Below are 22,138 nucleotides of genomic sequence, written 5' to 3'. Positions count from 1 at the left end.
GAGGAACGGAAGAGGCAGAGGGATCAAGAATTCATGACGGGGGAAAGAGCCCCTTGGGACTGGGGAGGTCGTGTATCGAACACAAGCTCATCACCTCCCCTCTCTTCCTTCCTCCCTTCTCCTCTCTCATCTTTGAACAGACCTCCATTATGGAGTATGTCAATTCCTATATATCTATACAACTGGCAAGAACCACCAGGGTCAAGTCTGGTGCCCAGCATCAGCTCCCCTCCAACACCACCTGAGGGAGCTGGCATGGTGAGGGGAGGTATTTTGTACCATCTGCAGAAGCATTAGAACTTTCTCTAGCACACTTCTGTTCATCTCATGTAAGGTATTCACAGCAAAGGCTTTCCATGTCTTCCTCCACGGTAGATTGCATAGTGTGAATGTCCCCTTTGGCTATTGTGGTGTTAGATGTGTATCAGTCTCAGAAAGTGAGAGAAAGCCCACCTGGACACAGAGATAAGCAATAGAGGCACTTCAGAGCTGCTTATAATGTAATATATAATGGGATGAAGAAGTGGGTATTGACTCAGCCTGCAGGTGAGGAAAACTTCCTTGGGGAGGAGATAAGTAAGAGTAAGCCAAGCCAGGCAATGGAGTACAGACACCCCAAGTGATGGGTAGAGCCTCAGCAGAGGTTTGGGGAAGGAAGGTCCATGTGGGGCACTGTGCTGGGGAAAGGCCAGGCAGCTTGGGCTCTTCTAGCACCAGCTGTGCCCTGGGGTGAGGTGAGAGAGAGCAGACGTTGCTGGAAAGAGAGAGATGAGGAATTCGTGGCCATGTCCATGACACAAGGCAGCAAAGCAAACTCCACGGCCCTTGAGCCATCTCAGAGTGCCAGCTCCCTGTCTGAAACATGAGCTTCAAAGGGGACTGAGTTGTCTAGGTCAAGACAGTTCTCTATTTTGCTGTTTTCAGACATGTCTGTGGGCTCCACCTCCTGAGGTGCTCCCTGGCACCATCTCCCAGAAAAGAGGGGTGGCTGTTGAGCACAGCAGTTGCTAAGCTTCTGTCTGCCTGGACCATGAACCTGCCATCCTTCATTTGGGTCTGGCACACATGGCCGGTGCTTATCTAACATGTGTTGGATGAATAAATACACATGTAAATATTGAGTCTTACAGAGCAGGGATCAGCAAAACTTTCCTGAAAAGGACCAGATACTAAATGCCTTTGGCCATCTGGGCCATATAGTGTCTGTTGCAGCTACTCTGCTGTTTTAACTGGAAAACAACCCCTGATAATACGTATGTGAGTGGACGAGAAGGTTTGGCTGTGTTCCAGTAAAGCTTCATTTGCCAAAACAGTCAGTGAGCTGCAGTTTGCCAACCCTTGCACTGGAGTACTCCATGAGGAGTGAATTTTCTATGTTCTTGTCCATCTGAAACGTCTTTATTTTGGAATTTATAGATTATAGTTTGGCTGGGGATAGAATTTTAGGTTGACAGCTGTATTCTCTCAGTTGCTTGAAGATGTTATTTCATTCTCTCCTGGCGTCGGTTATTAATGGTGGAAAATTTCTAAGAGTGCCTTTCTTGTGTACATAATTTGTCTCTCCTCTCTGTTGATTTAGGAATTTTCTCCTTATCCTTGATGGTTTGCAGTTTCAGTAGCAAGGGTCAAGCTGGGGATTTTTTCCCCCCTCCAGTTTGTATCAATTAGTACTTGGTATCTATTTCCAATCTGGGGATCTCTCCCATCCATCTCCTGTTTTTAAAGTTTCTGGAAGGCTTTTTGCTCTGCCCCCAATACTGCTGTTCTGCCATTCTATCTCTCAGGAGTGCCTCTTAATTGAATTTCATTTTTAAGGTATATTTCTTACTGAAGTATAGTTTGATTTACAATGTTGTATAGTTTCAGGTGTATAGTAAAATGATTCAGTCATCCATTATATACACATATCTATATATAACATATATATAGATATATTCTTTTTCAGATTCCTTTCCCTTATAGGTTATTACAAAATACTGAGTATAGTTCCTTGTACTATACAGTAGATCCTTGTTGGCTATCTATTTTATGTATAGTAGTATGTATACATTAATCCGGAACTCCGAATTTATCCCTTCCTTCCCTTTCTCCTTTGGTAACCACAAGTTTTTTTTTCATAGAGCCTGGGAGTCTGTTTCTGCTTTGAATATTAGGTCATTTGTATCATGATTTTTAGATTCCAAATGTAAATGATACTATAAGACAAATATATACTATATTTGTCTTTGTCTGACTGACTTAGTGTGATAATTTCCAGGTCCATCCATGTTGCTGCAAATGGCATTATTTCGTCCTTTTTTATGACTGAATAATACTCCATTGTATGTATGGACCACATCTTTATCCATTCCTCTGTCGATGGACAATTAGGTTGCTTTCATGTCTTGGCTGTTGTAAATAGTGCTGCTATGACCATTGTTGTTGCTGTTGTTCAATTGTTAAGTTGAATCTGATTCTCTGTGACCCCACGGACTGCAGGATGCCAAGCTTCCCTATCCTTCACTGTCTCTGGAGTTTGCTCAAACTCATGTCCACTGAGTCTGTGATGCTATCTAGCCATCTTATCCTCTTTGGCCCCCTTCTCCTCCTGCCCTCAATCTTTCCCAGCATCAGGGCCTTTTCCAATGAGTCAGCTCTTCAAATCAGGTGGTGAAAGTATTAGAGCTTCAGCACCAGTCCTATCAATGAATATTCAGGGTTGATTTCCTTTAGGATTGACGGGTTTGATCTCCTTGCAGTTCAAGGGACTCTCAAGAGTCTTTTCCAGCACCAAAGTTCAAAAGCATTAGTTCTTTGGTGCATGTATTTTCTTGAATTATGATATTCTCAAGAGGGGCTCCCTTTTTTTCCCTTAGATGAAGTCCTTAGCAAGAGGCATGAGAGCATGAAGCCTGGTTCTTGGTGATGCTTTGTCTCTGGCTCTACTTATTGTGATCACTGGTTGGCTGTATTTTACACTTGGATTTTATAAAATAGCATGTTCTTCTCTTAGAAAAATCCCCCCAGTTCCTGAAGCTCATGTAATGGGATACAAGTTCTAATCTGGGCATCTCCTCCAAAGAGGATCCAGTAATTATCAGTTCTTATGGCTTCAAGTCTAAGGGAAAAGAGAGAGCTTTGAGCCCATTGGTCCTATAAAGTCTTGCATCCATTGGGACTGGACCAAATTGGATCATTGGTCTATAGCTGAACCAGTTACTGGGTCAAGAGGATACAATATAAGAATTGGCCTGGGCTCTGATACTCGCTCTGCTCAGGGACCGAAGGAAGTTTAGATGCTCTTCTCAGAAGTTGAGGGAAATGAGATATGGGCAGCTAAATGCATAGGGCTCTATTGCAGGGGGCTATAACCCAAGGGTGTTGATTAAGGCATCATGTCTGCCTTGAATTAAGGGAACTAAGTGCTTGCAAGAGAAACTATGGTTTTCATCAGTTTCCAGCCTGCCCATGTGAAATGCATCTTGACAGGCATATTTAGGAACTTCTTTTTTTATTTTTTAAAATTTATTTATTTTAATTGGAGGCTAATTACTTTACAATATTGTAGTGGTTTTTGCCATACACTGACATGAATCAGCCATGGGTGTACATGTGTTCCCCATCCTATTCAGGGACTTCTTTCCAGGCACATCTAGCATTTCTCATCAGAAGAGACCTGGTGCCATCTTTATTTCTCGCCATGCCCTGTGACCCAAGAAAGAGCCTTAGACTTTAATTGGAGGAAAGAGAAAACTCAAAGGGAAAATATGCCTTCTTTTTAAGAAAAGTATATTAGAGGAGACTGCCTCTCAAACAGCAATGAAATCAATGAGTATGTATGTATGTGTAACCTCTACGGGGTTACCCAAAAAACTATCACCTACAACCATACCCAAGTCATACGCAGGGTCAGAATGTCGAGTTTCAAAAGTCAAACCTTTCGTATTTTAATTACTTGTGTACTCAGTTGCTTGAACCAAAAATCAGGGGAAACATTTTCCTAATAACGAATAGATTTACTTGGGATCAAGGAGTCCTAAATGCAGGTAGAGGTTAGAGATAAGAAAGCAGCAGTATGAATCAGAATTACTCTTGAATCTTCTTCAGAGTTATTTGGTAACAGAGGGACTTCCGACTGGCTCAGGAAGTTTAATTGTGATCCCAGCTTAGAATTGGGATAGGATGAGTTCTAGAGGTTTTTACCTTTTCTCTTGGTCTTCCTTTGTGGCTCAGATGGTAAAGAATCTGCCTGCAGTGGAGGAGACCTGGGTTCGATCCCAGGGTCGGGAAAATCCCCTGGAGAAGGGAATGGCAATCCACTCCAGTATCCTTGCCTGGAGAATTCTATGGACTAGAGGAGCCTGGCAGGCTACAGTTTATGAAGCCGCAAAGAGTCAGACACGACTGAGCAGCTAACAGTTTCACTTTTGACTTGGTTTCTATAAACATTAAGTCAGTATTTCGGGGGGAAAAAGTCAGTTCCTAAGAATGCACTATTTACCAGATACTCTTAAGGTAAAGTGAGTGCAGATCCTTCATGTGGCTGTGAGCCCATATTTCATCTGGCCCTTGTTCATCCACATTGTCATCTTTTTAATTATTTTTAAAATTTAACTATCATTGATGGACAACATACACAGTCTTACTTTCAGGTATATAATTTCAGATCATTTTCCATTACAGGTTATTATAAGATATTGACTATAGGTCCCTGTGCTCTATAGCAAATGCCTGATATTTATCTATTAATATAACAAGCTCATCTTGCCCAGTTACTCCTGATGCTCCAGCCACAAAAGACTCCTTGCAGCTTCCTAAATTCCTCTCCTGCTAGTGACCTTCACTATGCACACCAAGTCCTCATCCACATGGTCCTGTCTCAGGAGGGAGCTACAAAGAGGCACAACTCAGTGATCTGAAAGACTTGAGTCCTTTACTTGAATCTCCCAGATGTGGGGAAGGGAGACTGAGCAGATCGACACCTGTCAGCATCTCCCCGCACACCTGCACCTGCTCTCACCTTCTCTACATCCCCCATGAGCTGAGAGCCTCTCCCCAGGGCCATCCCCCAGAGGGCCCAGACAGCTGGCCTATGAAGGGTTCACCCTTCGGGGCGGGTCGGTCAGGAGCCAGAGGGAGAAGTAAAGTTGAGGGTGCAGGGCTCCTTGTTCATTCATGGGTACTTTGCCCTGCACACACTTCCTTTGTCATTTTGCTTATTGTCGCCTTCATCAGGTAGAGTTGAAGTCTGCTGTGTTCACGGCATAACCACAGCACTCAGACCACCACTTAGTGATCACAGGAAGCACTGTCTGGTCCCTGCCTGGAGGGTGCACCACCATCCAGCAGAAAGCAAGCCAACAGACAGAGCATGATCAGCCTGGGAGCTCGGTGACCTGTAGGATGCTACAGGAGCAAGGACCAAACAGACCTCTTCTCCGGGGCACCTAACAGGTACCTGCCAACCGCGGGGCTCTTCCACTCTCTCACCAAGAGTCCCCACATTCTGGCATGTTAATTGATTCAGATCAGTGCTAATGTCCCCTTAGGGGCAATTAGCCTCTTAAGTTCTCACTTTTTTCATCTGAAAAATGAGGGTGCTTTCCCAGAGCTGTTCATAGGCTTCCACAGGCCTCGGTCACTGTCACTGTCAACAGTCTTGGGTTACTTTGTGCCGACTACTTGAAAGTGCGCCTGCAGCCACACAGGATGACTTTACGGGGGCTGTAAAATTCCCTAAAAGGTTTGTTTTTCTTTGGACAGGTATCTGGAATTAGGTTCAGTGGAGGTGGAAAAGATCACAATGTAAACTCTCATGATTTTCAGCATTTTGGATTTTATTAAGAAGCAATTATTCATTAGGCTTGGGTGTGTTGAATTTGAATTAATTCTCACAGTTACGTGTGGATATGGTAGAGTTGCAGTTACTAGTTGACACAATGCTATGTTTTGAAGGTATGTAATGAAGCATTTATCAATTCTGTTTTGCAAGGTTTGTTTGTATTTTTGAGCCAGTAGATTTCATTTTGTTTTCAGCCCTGAAATGCGGTCCCTTGGAAGTTTTCTCACTCAAAGCCTTGCTCCTATAAGGAAGTGCTTCAGGGTAAAATGGCTCCAGATTGCCATTTGGATTCTTTTTTTCTTTTTCTTTTTGCTACTTGGGTTCTTAATTATTACAGCTCCAAGAACTGCCTACATTCAAATTATCTGTCTTGGGAAATAAAGCAACATGATTCTTGGTTAGCTTCTGTGAACAGTTCAGTTAGCCATTGCTTTGCGACCCCCATGGACTGTAGCCCACCAGGCTTCTCTGTCCATGGAATTTTCCAGGCAGGAATACTGGAATGGGTTGCCATTCCCTTTTCTAGGAGATCTTCCCAACCAAGGGATCAAACCCGGGTCTTCCACATTGCAGGCATATTCTTTACTGTCTGAGCCACCAGGAAAGCCTACTTTGTAGCAGATCATCCTAAAATTTATTGGATTAAAAAATTAGTTATTTGTTATTTTCCCCACAAGTCTGTAAACCATCTGTGTGGTTCTATTGACCAGGCTTGGCTGCTGTCTGCAGGTTGGCTTATAATGTTCCATCAGCTGGTGGCCTGGCTCGGGGCTGGCTGAGCTAGCATGGCCTTGGCTGAGCTGACCTGGCTCCTTTCCATGTGGTCACTTGTCTTTCCATAGGTTGGCCTCCTGCTGGAAGCAGGAGTGTGAGAGAGGGGTGATGCAGGGTATCTGGGGGTGCCTCAGCTCCTGAAAGCAAAGTACAAGGCAGCTTGGATTCAAGGATTCCAGAAACGATCTCTCTTTCTGGATATTAGGGGCTCTAAAATCCTGTTGCAAAGGGCGTGGATATGGAGAGAGGTGGAAAATTGGAGTTACAGTTCTGTATTTATCAGAGATGAACAGCAAATCCCTCATTCATGTTTCATATTTCAACGAAACCTTTAGCTCTGGCAAGAAATGGAACTTCACTATACCCCAATTCTGTCTGTCCCGTATGATGCAATTTATGTTGCCTGGACCTTATGTCAAGTGGCAAAGATGCAAAATGTGCATTTGCCTGCATTGAGTGGCGTGGTGGTCAAGCGTTAATGTTGATTCCGAAGTCTTAGCAGAGGACTTGGGCTCTGGGGTTTGTACCTCTCCTTTTCACTAGCTGTCTGCCTTTGAGCCAATGAATCAATCTTCTGAATTCCGGTTGTTTTCAAGATGGAGTGGCAGTGTTGTCTCCCTCAGAGGGCTGCCATGTGGACTTGGGTGATATATGCTGAGGGCTTGACATGCTCATTAACGTCTTCAATAAATATAACTGTTCTTGCTGTTTTGCAGGCCCCCTCTGGAGCCTAGCACCACGTCTGTGCCTGAGGAGGTCTGCTGAATGAATGAGCAAATGATTTGAGACCTGCTCCTCAAGAGCGGAGCAATGGAGTGCAGGCCAGGAAAAGAAGGCAAGGACGGTTGGCCAGGCTCCGGGGGTCTCTTGAGGAACGACACAGAGCCCTGGCACCCTGTTGCGTGTTGAATGTCTGGGCTGCTACAAAGCTAATGGGTGAATAACCCGAGGCTTCTAAGGATGGGAAAAGGACTTTTTCTGAGAAATCTGAGATGATGCTTATCTCTTGTTGTTGTTCAGTCGCTCAGTCATATCTGACTCTTTATGACCCCATGGACTTCAGCGCACCAGGCTTCCCTGTCCTTCACCATCTCCCAGAGTTTGTTTAAATTCACATCCATTGAATCAATGATGCCATCCAACCTTTGTTACCCCGTTCTCCTCCTGCCCACCATCTTTCCCAGCAACAGGGTCTTTTCCAACGAGTCAGCTCTTCTTTTCTCTGATAGAATGAAAAACCACGGTGATAAAAAGGGTAACCTACCACTGGAGAGGTTCCAAGCTCTTTCTGAACCAGGCACGGATGAAGGTCTGGGCAGAAGCCTGTCTTCTGATGGACAGCCCTTGCTGAAAAACAGATGGGGCCTCACTGCTACAGGAGGAGGCGGAGGGGGTGGGGCCTTGGTGGGAGAGGATTAAAATGTTCTTGGGGTCAGGAATGGGCAGGGAATGGCACTGGTTACATCCGAAATGGGACACTCGGACCCTTTTGGCTCACGAGAAAGCTTCTGGGCCGGGGTGTTCCTGAACCCAGATGCTGGGAAAATCCTCAGAAAACTTTGGGACTTGGCTCCCTGCAGCTGGGCGGCAGCTGTGCGCCTGGAATTGGAGCCAACCACAAGCGGTGCCCACCTGCTCTGGTTCTCACATTTACCCCAACCTCGCTGGGGAGGAGTGGCCCACCATCTCCCACTGGGGAGTTGTGGGGGAATACGGAGGAAGCTGGAAAACAACTGTATGTTGAAAGGATTAGGGAGATGGATGTTCAGCCTGCAAGCCTCCCAGAGCCTCAGGGTTAATTAGTAATAAGGTCCGGAACAGGAGAATTTGCACTATTTCGAACTCAGGTTTAAATTAAATCATCTCCTGACGTCAGATTTTCTGCACCTGGAGAATTGTGTGGCCCACACTGGGTAATGCGGGCTCCATAAATTTCGAGTTTGTAATTGTTCTAGCAGGGAACAGATTGGATTTTCCAATTATCTGTGAAAAAGCAAATAAAGAGCATAATCCTGATGGCATGGGACATGCCTATAGAAACAAAGTCCATGCCCTTTCTGCACATCTGTTACTGTGTTGTAAATTAATAGGGTAATTACTGATGAGTCTTTTCCAAGTTGATCAGGATTCTGGTGGGCAACATGCTCTTGGTTTTGGTTGTGCCTTGAGTCACACACAGAAGCACTTGATGTAGCTCATTACAACTGTTTCCTTTTTGATGCACTGGGAATAGTAAGTCCACAGTGAAACTGAGAAGGAATTTAGGGCTCGTGTCCAGAGTCAAGTGGCCTGGGTTCCAGCCCCAGTTCTGCTACCTGCTGCCCTGGTTGATTCCTTACCTTTTCTGAGCCTCAACTTTTCCACCTGTAAAATGGGGAATAATAAGGCCTTCTGCCAACAGTCATAAGCAATATGCCAGGTTGGCCAGAAGGACCACTTTAGGGGTGGATCCTCCAGCCTCGAGTCAGAAGCCTGCAGCCCAGGGCCAATCTTGACGGCAGCCTCAGGAAAGACCCCCAAGCAGGAACCACTCAACTAAGCCTCCTACATTCCTGACTCCCAGAAGCTTTTCTAAAAAGTTTTTATTTATTTGACTGCATTGGGCCTTAGTTGCATTTCTTAGGCTTAGTTGCTCCAAGCCATGTGGGATCTTAGTTCCCTGACCAGGGATGGAACCTCTGTTTCCTGCATTTTAGAATGAGGATTCTTAACCAGAAACTTTTAAGATAATAAACTGCTTAATTATTGTAAGCCAAAAAAATACTGCTAATAGTAATACTGACCAATAGGGTTAGTCTGAGGATGAAATGAGTCAATGTTGGAGAAGTGCTTAGGATGGTCTTAGCATAGTGTAAGAGCACGTAAATGTTAGAGGTAGTGAGCTTTGCCCTGATGTGTGAAGGAAAAGAGCAGATAAAATGGGGTTTGGGTTGCTAGATTTAGCAAACTAAAGTGTGGGAAACCCAGTGCAATTTGAATTTCAGATAAACAATACATTTTTAGTAGAAGTCTATTCCATACAATCTTTGGGACATACTATGCCGAAAAATTACCGGTTGTTTATCTGAAATTCAAACTGAACTGTGTGTCCTATATTTCTTCTGGTAACCCAAGATCGAGGGGATTTCATTCTGCGCTTTCCAACAGATGTCTGTCTCTGGTGTGGTTCAGCCCCTTTACTCCCTAATTGGAAAACAAAATGAAACAGCAGTTTTCTGAGTATAGAACTGACTTTGGCAATTACCAAACCTGACAGGAATACAGAGGAATTACCATTTGCATCGCATCCTGGCAGAAGTGCAAACTGAAATGATCCATCTGTAAACAGTCTGTCGAAATGATAGGAGAACTTGCAAATGTTCATACCCTGAACTTTGATCACAAAGGTATTCATCACTATGTTACTCAAAGTAGCAAAAAACCTTGGCGGGTGGGGGGGGGGGAGGGTTGGAACCTGTTGCATAATTTGAAATATTCCTCCAAAATTTTCTAGCAAGAAGCAAGGAATCTGATGATGGCTATCAAAGATTTTGGTGGGGTTAGAAAAAATAAACGAGCATGTAGTCTTCTGGTTGGGCTGTTGTCATCCTGGGGCTGACATTCGGAGGCGACTGTCCATGTTCAGAGGGGCTCCTCCTGCAGACGCACCGGCCGCTTTACCGTTCAGAGCTCACTCACACACCATCAGCTCTGATTCCTTGACCCGGCGACTTACGCTCATAGAAATGAAATCAGAGTATTGGATTGGTGTCTTAGGAGACGTATAAAATGCATTGAAAATTCCTTTCACGAATAACCCATCAGGAACACCAGTTTTGCCTAATGACATCTGAGGTGGTGTAAGGGCTCCAGACAGGCTCAGGTCAGGCTGGCAGTGGTGCACTGGGAGGGTGCTCTTGTGGTTTCAATTCCAGCATGGGGTGAGGCTCCCTGTTGCCAAGGCAGTCACAGGCTTGCCAAATCCTGGAATGCTGGGGGACAGGGGAAGGGTGGGGGTAAACGGTGGTCTGGCCAAACTGAGGCTGGAATCTACAGCATTGCCTCACATTTGGGGAATTGATGGGCTGTGGGTTCCCTATAATGTTGATGTGCATGAAAGAGTTTGGGGCAACAGAGGCTTTCCTGTAGGGCAGAGACAAGGCATGAGGGTTCTGTGGAGTCTCCCTGATCTCCCTTTCTGTTGCCTGTGGACTTGAGCTGCAGTTTCACAAGACTGTGGAGTCAGCTCCGGGGGCCAGGGTTCAGGATAGGGCTTCTACCCTATTTGTGCTTCAAGCCTGGAGTTCAGGGCCAGCACCCCCGCTAGACGCAGTGAGCAGAGCACAGGGGCATGTAGGGCTTCCAGGTCCCTTTGACAATGCTGACATTTAAAGTCAGAATAAAAAAGAACATTAGGAAAATAAGTAATAACAGATCCCACCTGGATTACATTCATCCTTATACCAACGCAGTTGTAAAATATGCTATTCAATACTTTTTTTGTAGAAGAAGGGGACCAGTAAGGAGAAAGTGCCTGGTACCTACTAAAACCACCATGTGGTTCTGGGCACCTTCAACATCTGCCCAGCAAGGTCTTTCTCTAAGGATGGATTTTCTCCTGGAAGTTCAGGGAAAGGAAGCAGGGCCGGTGTTCTGCTAGAGGCTGTGTATGGCCTTGTGTCTGCAGAACTTGAGAGGGCCGTGGGGACTCCAAGAAATTCTACCTGTGCAGGTGGGGGCAGAAGCTGGGAGGCAGCACTGATGCCCTGCTGTCAAAAGCTGGGCTGGGGTGCAGCCCGGACATCCGAGCATCACCTTAATCAGCAGCACCCCGGGAGGTCCGAGGGCTCAGAACCAGAAACCTGGTCTCCTCATATCTCTAGGTGCCCACAGCCAGTGCCTCGACCTCTCTCTGCCTCAGTTTCCCCATCTGTAAAGTGGAGTCAGTAAGGACACTTCCTTGTAGGATGGTTATGAGGGCTACGGGAGCTGGTGCTTGTAAGTGCTTAGCAGGGTCTGTGCCGTGGTCTGTGCCTGTAGCACTTTTGTGTGTCTGTCTGTCTTGCAGCCCTTCACCATCCGGTGGCCCACCTTGTGTGGCATGAGAAGTCCCCTCTGGCCGCGGTAAGCCCCAGCCTGATCTGGATTATGGGAACAATGTGCGCTGGGGCAGCCAGGAGTCCCCGACTGGTCATCTCTGCAAAGAGTCATGTGTTGAAAGACCAGCAGGAGGCAGGGTGCTCACCTGAGGGGCGCTGGGGTTCGCTCATAAGGGGCAGTGTGCTGCTTCAGCCTCGTGGTGAGGCTGGGGGTGCCTGCCTGGGAGCAGCTGGGGAGATGGATGCTGATGAAAGGGGAGTCTCCCAGCTCATCCTTCAAACAACTCAGAATCACACAGAAACCAAAGGGCCTGGTGGAAACAGTTCAGAACTGACTGGGTGCCAGGCTCTGGGCTCAGCCCTGGAGCTCTGGTGCTGGGCCTTGCCTACTAGAATCCCTTAGAGGTATCCAGGAGCCATAGGGAGCATGATCAAAGTTTAAGATACAGCAACGGACTTGGGGGCAGGGTGATAAGCATTCTGGAGACCACAGTGTAGGATAGTCATTAAGCCTTTAAGCCCAAAGCCTAATGGCCAGGGCGTAAATCTGGGCTCCCCATTTACTGGTTCTCTGACTTGGGGCAAGTTCCTCAGCTGGTGGTTTTTGTGAGTGTTAAATGAGGTACTACATCTACGTGTTTGGAAAACTGGCACAAGCTCCCTGTTATTGTTCTCCCCTGGGATTGTGGGAAGGCAGCCCGTAGTGAGGCCTCAAAGGATGAGCCTCCTTGGGCAGCCATAAAGTTGGGGGGAGGAGAGAAGTTAGGTTCACTCTAGAAGGGGCGCTTTTGGAATTCCTCACCAGTGGTGGTGGGTTTAGACAGAGCCCCAGAGACCCTCGGGCACTGCAACAACAGCCCAGCTGGGTACGAGGTAACAAAGGCTGGGGGCTGCTGGCATGCTCGCAAGTCTGCTCAAGAGAGGTCCACAGGTCACAGTGTGATGTGTCTCTCTCCTGGCCTGTCCCATGTGGAGGGAGCTTGGCTGCTGCTGAACTCAGATGTACATGAAATACAGATTCTTTCCCAGAAAACTCCAGAGCCCCGAGTTCCTTTGTCAAAGAAAGTGCTGCCTGGCAGCGTGGTGACCGCCATCTGATGGGCGGCTGGGCTCCCCATTTACTGGCTCTGTGACTTAGGGCAAGTTACTCAGCTTCTCTGTGCTAGTGTACTCATCTGTGATTTTTGTGACGGTTAAATGAGATAATCATCTAAGTGTTTGGAAAACTGCCTCAAGCTCCTGGTTATTGTTCTGCCCTGGGATTGGGGGAAGGCATCCAGAGAGCTTCCTGGAGAAGGCAGCCTTTAGTGTGGCCTCAAGATGCTTGTCCCCAAAGATGGGGACGAGGTGTTCTGGGGAGGTCACAGGGCAGTGGCATCTGCTTTGAGTCTGTCTTGTTTTCGCTTCTCAGCATGAACTGCACATTTGTCTGGGAACAGCCACTTGAGCATCTGCTCAGAGACACGGGTCTTGGTGATGGGGGTCCTTGTCATTTGTTCTGGGCTAAGGTCCCAGCTGCCTGTTTCATCAGATCGAACTCCCGTCTCTTGTGTCTCCTGCATTGGTAGGTGGATTCTTTACCACTAGTGCCACCTGGAAGCCCATCTATGTCTCCTAGGCAAGGAAACAGGAAAGGAGAGGGATTCAGGAGAACGGGTAGGGGCTAATATTGAACTGTGGACCTTGAACCCGTTCTGCAGACCAGGGTTTCTCAGCCCCGCTGCTGCTGATGTTTTGTTTTGGGTCCTTCCCCATTGTGGGGCTGTTTGTGTATGCAGGGTGTTTAGCAGCATCCCTGGCCTCTACCCATGAGATGCCAGTAGTACCCCCCAACACTTGTGGCAACCAAACTGTCCACAGATCGGCCAGATGTGCCCTGGGGGCAAAATCAATCCTGGCTGAGATCTCATGCCTTAGGGAGGCTAAGGTGACCTCAGAGGGCCTCCACTGCCCCCTTTCCTCCAACCCATCCCCAGCACCCACCCTCCCTGTGGGTCTGACCTGCTGGGCTGTGACATGCCTTGGTCAGGCTGTGGGCAAAAGTCTCCCAAGGGTTGAGACTTGCATGTGCCTCTCTGATTCATATTTTGTTTCACTGGCACTGCCTCAGAGCCTGAGTTAGTCTTGGGGGATTTCCATACACCTTCAGCCCCTTCCTGTTCCACATTATCAAGGCACTGGTTGCATTCAGGTTAGGCTGTTCAAAAGGTCAGGCATGGGGCGAAATCCCAGGGGTCTTGAAAGTTGCCTGCATGCTATAGGAAAGAGTGTGAGGAGGTAGACACCTTGATACACAGCTGGGAGAAGCCAGAGTGATGGCCTTCTTTCTGGAGGGTCATCAATGGCTGGGGCCAAGACATGGAGTTGGTGTATTCTTGGATCTGGTGGTTCACCTCCAGGAAGAAACCCCTCAGAAGTGCAGGCATATATGCCCAAGGTTGCCCATCCCAGGCCTGGTGAATAATGGAAAGTTGAGAGCAATTCAGTGCCCACTGGTAGCCCACCAATCAGGTAAAGGCAAACCCCAGAACCTCATGGCACTGGCCACGTTCAGGCCCAGATGCATATTCATATTTAGGGACCCAGTGTTCCTGGAAGATGAGAGGAAGTAGACACAGAGGGAGCAAGTCTGGGGCTTGTTTGTTATGCAGCAAATACTATCTGATGTACAGGAAACAGAGGAGACCACTGTCACTGTGTGACAACCCCTAATCACACAACTGGTGGATGCTGGGTCGTGTGTAGTCTCCAGCTCCAGTGGAGCCAGTCCCTGTAATAACAGCACCAGAGTCAATAGGAGGTTTGTTTCAATAACCTAAAAAATCTTGCCAGAGGAAGAAGCAGCATCACGTCTTGACTGCTCGTGGCCCGGAGTCTCTGCAGTGGCCCTTGTCTCCCAGGCTGAGCAGTGAGAGAACATCAGGCATGTTTGTAGCTCAGACTCTGTTTCTTAGCACTGCGTGGGGGCTTCTGGCTCATAGAAATGAACATATTGGGCTGCACTGAGGCGAGAGAAACACAACACAGACAATGATTCCAAAAGCAGCACTAATTGGAGTAACAGCAAAACTCGTTTGGTGAAGCACGTGGCTGGGAGGAGCTCACAGTTCTAGAAGGTGCAACTGAGGGCAATGGGTGTGAATGCTCTTCTGTGTCCACATGGCCCCTGGAAATCAAGGCTCTGCCAAGCAAAGGGGAGTCCGGGGGAATGTGGTCGGGAGTCCTGAATCCTGGCCTGGACCCACTGCCACCCTCAGGACTTGCATGAGTCCTGACTTTTCCATTGTAATGTGAGATAATAACTCTGCTTACCCACGAGGCAGAGAAGCAAGGGAATGGTGTCCAGAAAGATGGACAGGCCTGTACAAAAGTGTGGCCTCAAAGTCACGAGCATGGACTTCAGGTCAGGTTGTCTCCTGCCTCTTGGCAGTTGTCAGTTAAGTTTTCAGAGCCTCATTTTCCTTGTGGTGAAAGGAAGATAGTTACACTTGACCTTGAAAACCAAACGACAGATTATGGACAGAGGTTACATTAGGCCTTTCAAACACCAAACCTCCTTCCTCCCAGCACTTAGCACATACCTGTTATGTGTCAGGCTCTTGATGGACAGTGGCTGAGCTGCTAGAAAAACTAGGGTAGCTGTTTACTGAAATTCCCCGTTGTATTTCCAAGTATAACCCACTACTTCATGGATCACTTTCACCTCCCTCCCCTCTTTGCTTATGCCACCTAACAGTGACAAATCTACTGTCCAGAAAGCATCAGCTTCCTCCTCTGTAAAACACAGGGAAAGGGCCATCCAGGCTGCTACCAACACTGGCACCCTAGGACACCAAGATAAAATAAACACAGGTAAGCCGGTCACTCACTGAAGTTCTATTTTTCTATTTGAATATGGCAGGGTTTTCCTAATGGATCTTGAACATGTATTCTGTAACGGCCTTTTACCTTTTCCAGGGATTATATTGTAATCTAAGCAAATATGTAAGGAACAAAAAGGCATGATGACATGCACATTTAATGTGGCCTGCCCAAGGCGCTGGGCTGTTTGTCATTCTCTGTACAGATGGCATCATGCAACTTTCCTTTTCTCCCCTGAAGATCTACAGCCAAACTGACATCTTTAATGGGGGAACCATTTAATGTATCAGAAAGGCTATGGGTCTGTGCTTCAGCCGGACACCCAGAAGACAATCTGGCTCTTAAAGATGTCAGCTAAGACAAGACGACCCGGGGCAAGTTCAGAGTAGCCCTCAGCTCTTTTGTAGGAATTCCTCCTCACCACCTGCCCTTCCAAGAGGTGACGGTGTTGACAGATTGACTGGGCCAGGCCACCATTCTACAGCTATCTGAGTAACCTGTCCATGCATGCTAAGTCACTTCAGTCATGTTTGACTCTTGCAACCCCAAGGACTGTAGCCCACCAGTCTCCTCTGTCTATGGGATTCTCCAGGTAAGAGTACTGGTGTGGTTACCATTCCCTTCTTCAGGGGATCTTTCTGACCCAGGGAGCCAACCCAAGTCTGTTACGTCTCCTGCATTGACAGGTGGGTTCTTTACTCTGCCAATTACTAGTGCCTCCTTAACCCTTCCCTTGCCTTCTGCTCTGCTTCTCCCACATCCTTAACCCAGCGGCAGCCAGAGAACAAATTAGCCAGGAGCCCAGCTCCCTCCCCACCTAGACTTGAGTGTCAGGGCACAAGAGCTGAGTGTGTCTCATCACCAGGTAGGCTGGGGCTATGCTGTCTCCTGATAGATCCTGGGTTCTTGAAGCCTCAGCACTCTCATCAGTAAACTGGAGGCAACAATGCCCCTGACTCAGAGGCAGGATTTTCGTTTTATTTATTTATTGGCCTTGCCCTAAGGCATGTGATATCTTAGTTCCCTGACCAAGGATTGAACCTGCATCCACTGCATTGGAAGAGTGGAGTCATGGCCATTGGACCACCAGGGACATCCCAGTATTTCCATGTTGGAGATGAGGCATCTGTACACTAAAATTGGATGACGCTGCTTTAATTATCAGCAAGTCTTCCTTGCTTCCTTCCTTTGATCTACCCATCCAGTACCACTGAGTACCTCCGTGTGATCTTCACACGAAGCCCTTAGGAATACAGTGGTGATCCTTCGAGAGGTCTGTCGCTAATCATGGTGGGAAAGGACAATCAAATCAATATCTCTTTTTCAGCTCAGTCGTATGAAGGGTGGTAACAGGTCGTGGGGACGCAGGGGAGGGAGGGCCCATTCTCCTGCGGGCAGGGTAGTGCAGGGGCAGAGCGAGGCAGGTGGGAGAAGCATGTTGGGGTGGGTGAGGCATGTGTGCCAGCTTGCTGAGTTGGTACCCCAGCTGCCAGCAGGAGACTGTTGTGCAAGCCTTAGCAAGTGAAGTGAAGTTTAAGGAGCAAAAAAGAAACAAACAGAAAAATGGCTTTCTCTCCCTCTGGAACCGCGGTGGCATTTCATAATCCCTTGGAGGGCTTGGAGTGGTTGAAACTTGCTTTCCCTGGTGGAGTGTGGCAGCAACTGTGCCACTCTTGTCTTGAAACCCTTCACCTGAGGATGGGCGGATGCTCTACGCCTCCTCCCAGGGCAGGTGGGTGGTGTTCATCCACCCGAGCCTCAACCCGACTCAGCACTGAATCGTTCAAGGAATCCAGGCCTGGTGCCACCGGAATGATCTGGGTCATTAGTAATTTGTTCCCAGGAGATGGCGGGGCTCCTCCCCTTCTTGTGGAGCATGCTGCCCTCTGCCCTTCACTTGGGCCCGCTGGATTCTGCTGGTTCTGTTTTTTCAGTGATGGTTCTGGGGGTCTCCTTGGGTAACCCTGTTCTCTGCTCTTCACGGGGCTTGGCCTCCCCAGATAGTGTTAGTTGGTCATTTCTTAAAATAGTCATCCACAGCAGATTTCGCTGACCCCAGCTGGCCACTGCTACGGCCATTTGTTTCATTCTGCCTGCACAGAGCAGAGACTGGTGGTCCCTGTCTCCTTAGCCAGAGCCCTGCTGGCCCACATGAGAGTCACGACTGTGCCCTCTGCCTGATGTGCTCTCCCCAACACACTCACCTGGCTGGCTCTTCCTGCCTCAGCCAAAGTACCCCTTTCGCTGTCCCCTTAGGCCTTTAATTTTGCTTTTTTAAATGAATGGAACTTTTTAAATGAAAAAGCAAAATCAGAAGTATGCCTTTTGTGATAAAATCCACTTCCCCTTCAGTTCAGTTCAGTTGCTGAGTCATGTCCGACTCTTTGCGACCCCATGGACTGCAGCACGCCAGGCTTCCCTGTCCATCACCAACTCCCAGAGCTTACTCAAACTGATGTCCATTGATTCGATGGTGCCATTCAACCAGCTCATCCTCTGTTGTCCCCTTCTCCAGCCTTCAATCATTGCCAGAATCAGGGTCTTTTCAAATGAGTCAGTTCTTCACATCACGTGGCCAAAGTATTGGAGTTTCAGCTTCAGCATCAGTCCTTCCAATGAATATTCAGGATTGATTTCCTTTAGGATAGACTGGCTGGATCTCCTTGCAGTCCAAGGGACTCTCAAGAGTCTTCTCCAACACCACAGTTCAAAAGCATCCATTCTTCGGCGCTCAGCTTTCTTTATAGTCCAACTCTCACATCCATACACGACTGCTGGAAAAATCAAAGCTTTCACTAGACAGACCTTTGTTGGCAAAGTAATGTCTCTGCTTTTTAATATGCTGTCTAGGTTGGTCATAACTTTTCTTCTAAGTATCTTTTAATTTCATGGCCTCAGTCACCATCTGCAGTGATTTTGGAGTCCCCCAAAGTAAAGTCTGTCACTGTTGCCATTGTTTCCCCATCTATTTGCCATGAAGAAATGGGACCAGATGCCGTGATCTTAGTTTTCTGAATGTTGAGTTTTAAGCCAACTTTTCCACTCTCCTCTTTCATGTTCATCAAGAGGTTCTTTAGTTCTTCTTCATTTTCTGCCGTAAGGATTGTGTCATCTGCATATCTGAGGTTATTGATATTTCTGCTGGCAATCTTGATTCCAGCTTGTGCTTCAGCAAGTCTAGCATTTCTTATGATGTACTCTGCATGTAAGTTAAATATGCAGGGTGACAATATACAGCCTTGACATACTCCTTTCCCAATTCGGAACCTGTCTGTTGTTCCATGCCCAGTTCTAACTGTTGCTTCTTGACCTGCATATAGATTTCTCAGGAGGCAGGTCAGGTGGTCTGGTATTCCCATCTCTTTCAGAATTTCCCACAGTTTGCTGTGATCCCCTTCAATGAAGTATAATTATACAAATGTATGGTATTACCTAATAAAGCTGAGATCGGATATAAACTGTTTGAGTTTGGGCCTCTGGAACTGCCAAGCTGAAGCTGAAGCTCCAATACTTTGGCTACCTGATACGAACAGCCAACTCATTGGTAAAGACCCTCATGCTGCGAAAGGTTGAGGGCAGGAGGAAAAGGGGATGACAGAGGATGAGATGGTTGGAAGGCATCACCGACTCAATGGACATGAGTTTGAGCAAGCTCTGGGAGATGGTAAAGGACAGGGAAGTCTGGTGTGCTGCAGTCCATGGGGTTGCAAAGAGTAAGACATGACTGAGTGAACAACAACAAACTGCCCAGCATCACGGGCCTGGGACCTTTGGTTCGGGTGAGCCTGCTCTCACTGGGGAGGCAGGCCTATCTGGGGATCCTTTCTAAGTGGAAAGATTCGTCCACAGTGGGTCTAATCACTGAGTTGACTGGTGAAGCAAACAATAGGCAGGGTCACAGGCTCAGTGTTGCTGCCCCAGCTGGATGACCTTGGACAGTGGGCTGCTGGACTCCTGGAGCCTCAGTTTATGCACCTGAAAAATGGGTGTGACTACAGCGCCTCTCCCAGAGTGTCTGGTAGAATCATGGCCAGGGCTCAGGAAGCAGCTATTTTGAATATCCTCAGTGTTATTATTAACAGTGCACACAGGGAAGGGGAAAGTGGGCCTCAGGGGAGCCCCCATTATCACGGACTTATCACTGGGATGCAGGGCCTCGGGCATGGCCCCAAGGGAACCACAGGGACGTGTGCTGAGGGGCTCCTGGAGTCCAGGACAGCAGAAGGGAAGTGCTGCCTGGCCTTCCTGACCTCTGCGCACCTCCCCCGCCCCACTCAGCTCCATGGAAATCGGGGCCAGGTTTCTTTCTTTGCTCACCATTGTCCCCAGGACAGCTACCCCCTCTTTCTCCACGTCTGTCTCCCTGTCCCCACCTGCTCACAGCACCCGCCCTCTGAGAAACAAAAGGCTGAGATGAAATGCCAGGAGTTCTCGCCAGACATGGAGGGGGCCCCTGCCTCCGCCTGGTGGGCTCTCACATGAGCTTGAGCTGCAATTCTGGGAAAACCCGGGAAACCTGCTCTCAGGGGTTCCTCTGTGGCCCAGCTTTGGACCCCCTCTCGGCACTGCCCCAAGGCCACATCCTGGCCGGAAACGGGGACGAGGTCATCTGTGGTGTATTTCATGCTGACCGGATGCAGGCTGGACCTCAGACAGAAGGAAGGAAGCTGAAGGGGAGCCTGGTTGTATGAAACCCTGGCCTCCAAACATAGCAGCCCAGCATATCCCCACCCCCGTCCACAGGGGAAGCAGGGTGGTCAAGGCCATCGGCGTTCAGGTCGGACGTGACTATTCAAATCCCAGCTGTACTGCTCAGTGGCCATGTGGCCTTGGCTGTTCCTTGGCCTCTTTGAGTCTTGGTTTCCTCCTCGGGGTCGTGGAGGCAGAGCTGAAACTGGCCGTGTCAGTTGCTGGGCTGACTAGCAACCAGTGGGGACACAGCACAAACAGGGCTTAGGGGCAGCCAGCCACACTTGAATGCAGGAGCTGCCCCGTCCCCATTGGGGGAATCAGGTAGCGAGGCAGCAGGGAGTTCAAGGGCTGAAGGGAGCCTGTGCAGGCAGTGAGTGGGGAAGGGTCTAAGGATGAGGTCCACTCAGTGTGAGCCAAGGTGCACGGGACACGGTGAGGTGCACACCACTGAGGTCGGTGCAGCTCCAGCCCCCAGAAACTGTGAAAACTCCGTGGGCACCCTGGCGGTCTCCCCTCGCCTTCAAATCCAACTGTTCACATGTCCTGAGCACTGTTTGGTTTCCAGCAACATGGGGGCAGTAGTGGAGGGGGCGTCCATTCCTGAGTACCCACCAGACCTGGGAAGACTGCCTCTTTCCTGTGGATGGGCTTTCCCGTGTGATGGTTCATCACCAGGTCCCCAGACCCAACATAGTACTTGGCCCACAGCAGGAGCTTCATACAGGCTGAGAATGAATGAATGAGCTGACACAACAGGGTCCCTCCTTATAGATGAGAGGGTTGGATGGCATCACCGACTCAATGGACACGAGTCTGAGAAAACTAGGAGATAGTGAAGGACAGGGAAGTCTGGTATGCTGCAGTCCATGGGGTCGCAAAGAGTCAGACATGACTGAGTGACTGAACAAAACAGGATGTGTCAGAGACTCATGGAGAATAAATTAGCTTGCCTGGTGAACATTTGTAGAGGGGATAAGACCAGGAGTAGAGATGGTGCTCATGTGGCCAGCATGGGCTGAGTGAGGGGAGAAGGCAGCCCAGGGGCCTCAGCAAGGTTTGGGCGTTTTCCAAGGACAGTGGGATGTTCATCCTGGAGGCACATGCATCTGGGCATAAGCCGGGGTGGCGTCTCACTGTTAGGAAGGTCACCTGCCTCTCTTTGCCCACTGGCCACAGCTTGGGGGGAACATGACCTTTGTTCTAACAGCAGGGCTCCTCAGTGTGTCTCCACCACCTCCAGCTGAATCCCGGGAGAGGGAAGAAGTGAGGAGACCCTATGTGATGTGCCCTGGATGTCCTCACTGAAGATCCATTTTTAAAAAGGTGTTTAAAATTAATGTACAAAATCTTAAACTCTCAGCTTGGTGGCAGAAGGGTACACACAGGTGCACTTTGTCACGGTGACAGATTTGGGACATTCATTGCTTATGGGGAGGACATCATTTGAATGAAGACAGCCGCCATCAGTTAAATAAATAGGCGGTTTCAAGGGCCAGCCAGGCTCAGAATACCGCCTGGTTGCCCCCTCCTGGGGGTTGATGGCTTCTGAACTCTGATGTGTGTGCGGTTCACTCAGAGCCCAGGGGGTGGGGTGGGGGGTGCATTCTGGGAGGGGGGTGCATTCCGGGAGGGGGGAGGAATTCTGTCTCATCCACAGACTTCTGAGTTGGTCATGGAAGTTTTAAAATTCAAACTGATTTTCAAAGGATTATAAAATACGTGTTCGTGACAGTACAAAAACAAATTAATCATGATCGAACGAAATATGATAAAAAGAAAAAATGTTCCCCCTTTCTTCACCCTGACATTACATTTTCTGAAAGTCTTCCATGTCTACGCACCTGTGTGTATGTATCTTATATTTTAACAACTAGAGTGGAACTGCTTGTGTGCTGGTTCCCACTAGCTTTTT

At 48.2% G+C, this 22,138-nt stretch overlaps 1 protein-coding gene across 1 annotated transcript in view; it reads left to right on the top strand.

Moving 5' to 3' along the window:
- EDN3 (endothelin 3) overlaps positions 1-8,639 on the top strand; it is a 35,560-nt gene extending 26,921 nt beyond the window's left edge. Inside the window, exon 4 of the mRNA XM_042229603.2 lies at positions 7,312-8,639. Within this exon, the coding sequence (XP_042085537.1) occupies positions 7,312-7,360 (49 nt within the window). The 3' untranslated portion in view covers positions 7,361-8,639. The remainder of the gene's footprint in view (positions 1-7,311) is intronic.
- Positions 8,640-22,138: the final 13,499 nt, after the last annotated feature.

Source organism: Ovis aries, chromosome 13 (genome assembly GCF_016772045.2).
Source record: "Ovis aries strain OAR_USU_Benz2616 breed Rambouillet chromosome 13, ARS-UI_Ramb_v3.0, whole genome shotgun sequence".
NCBI lineage: Eukaryota > Metazoa > Chordata > Mammalia > Artiodactyla > Bovidae > Ovis > Ovis aries.
This window is presented reverse-complemented; position numbering and strand designations above follow the sequence as displayed.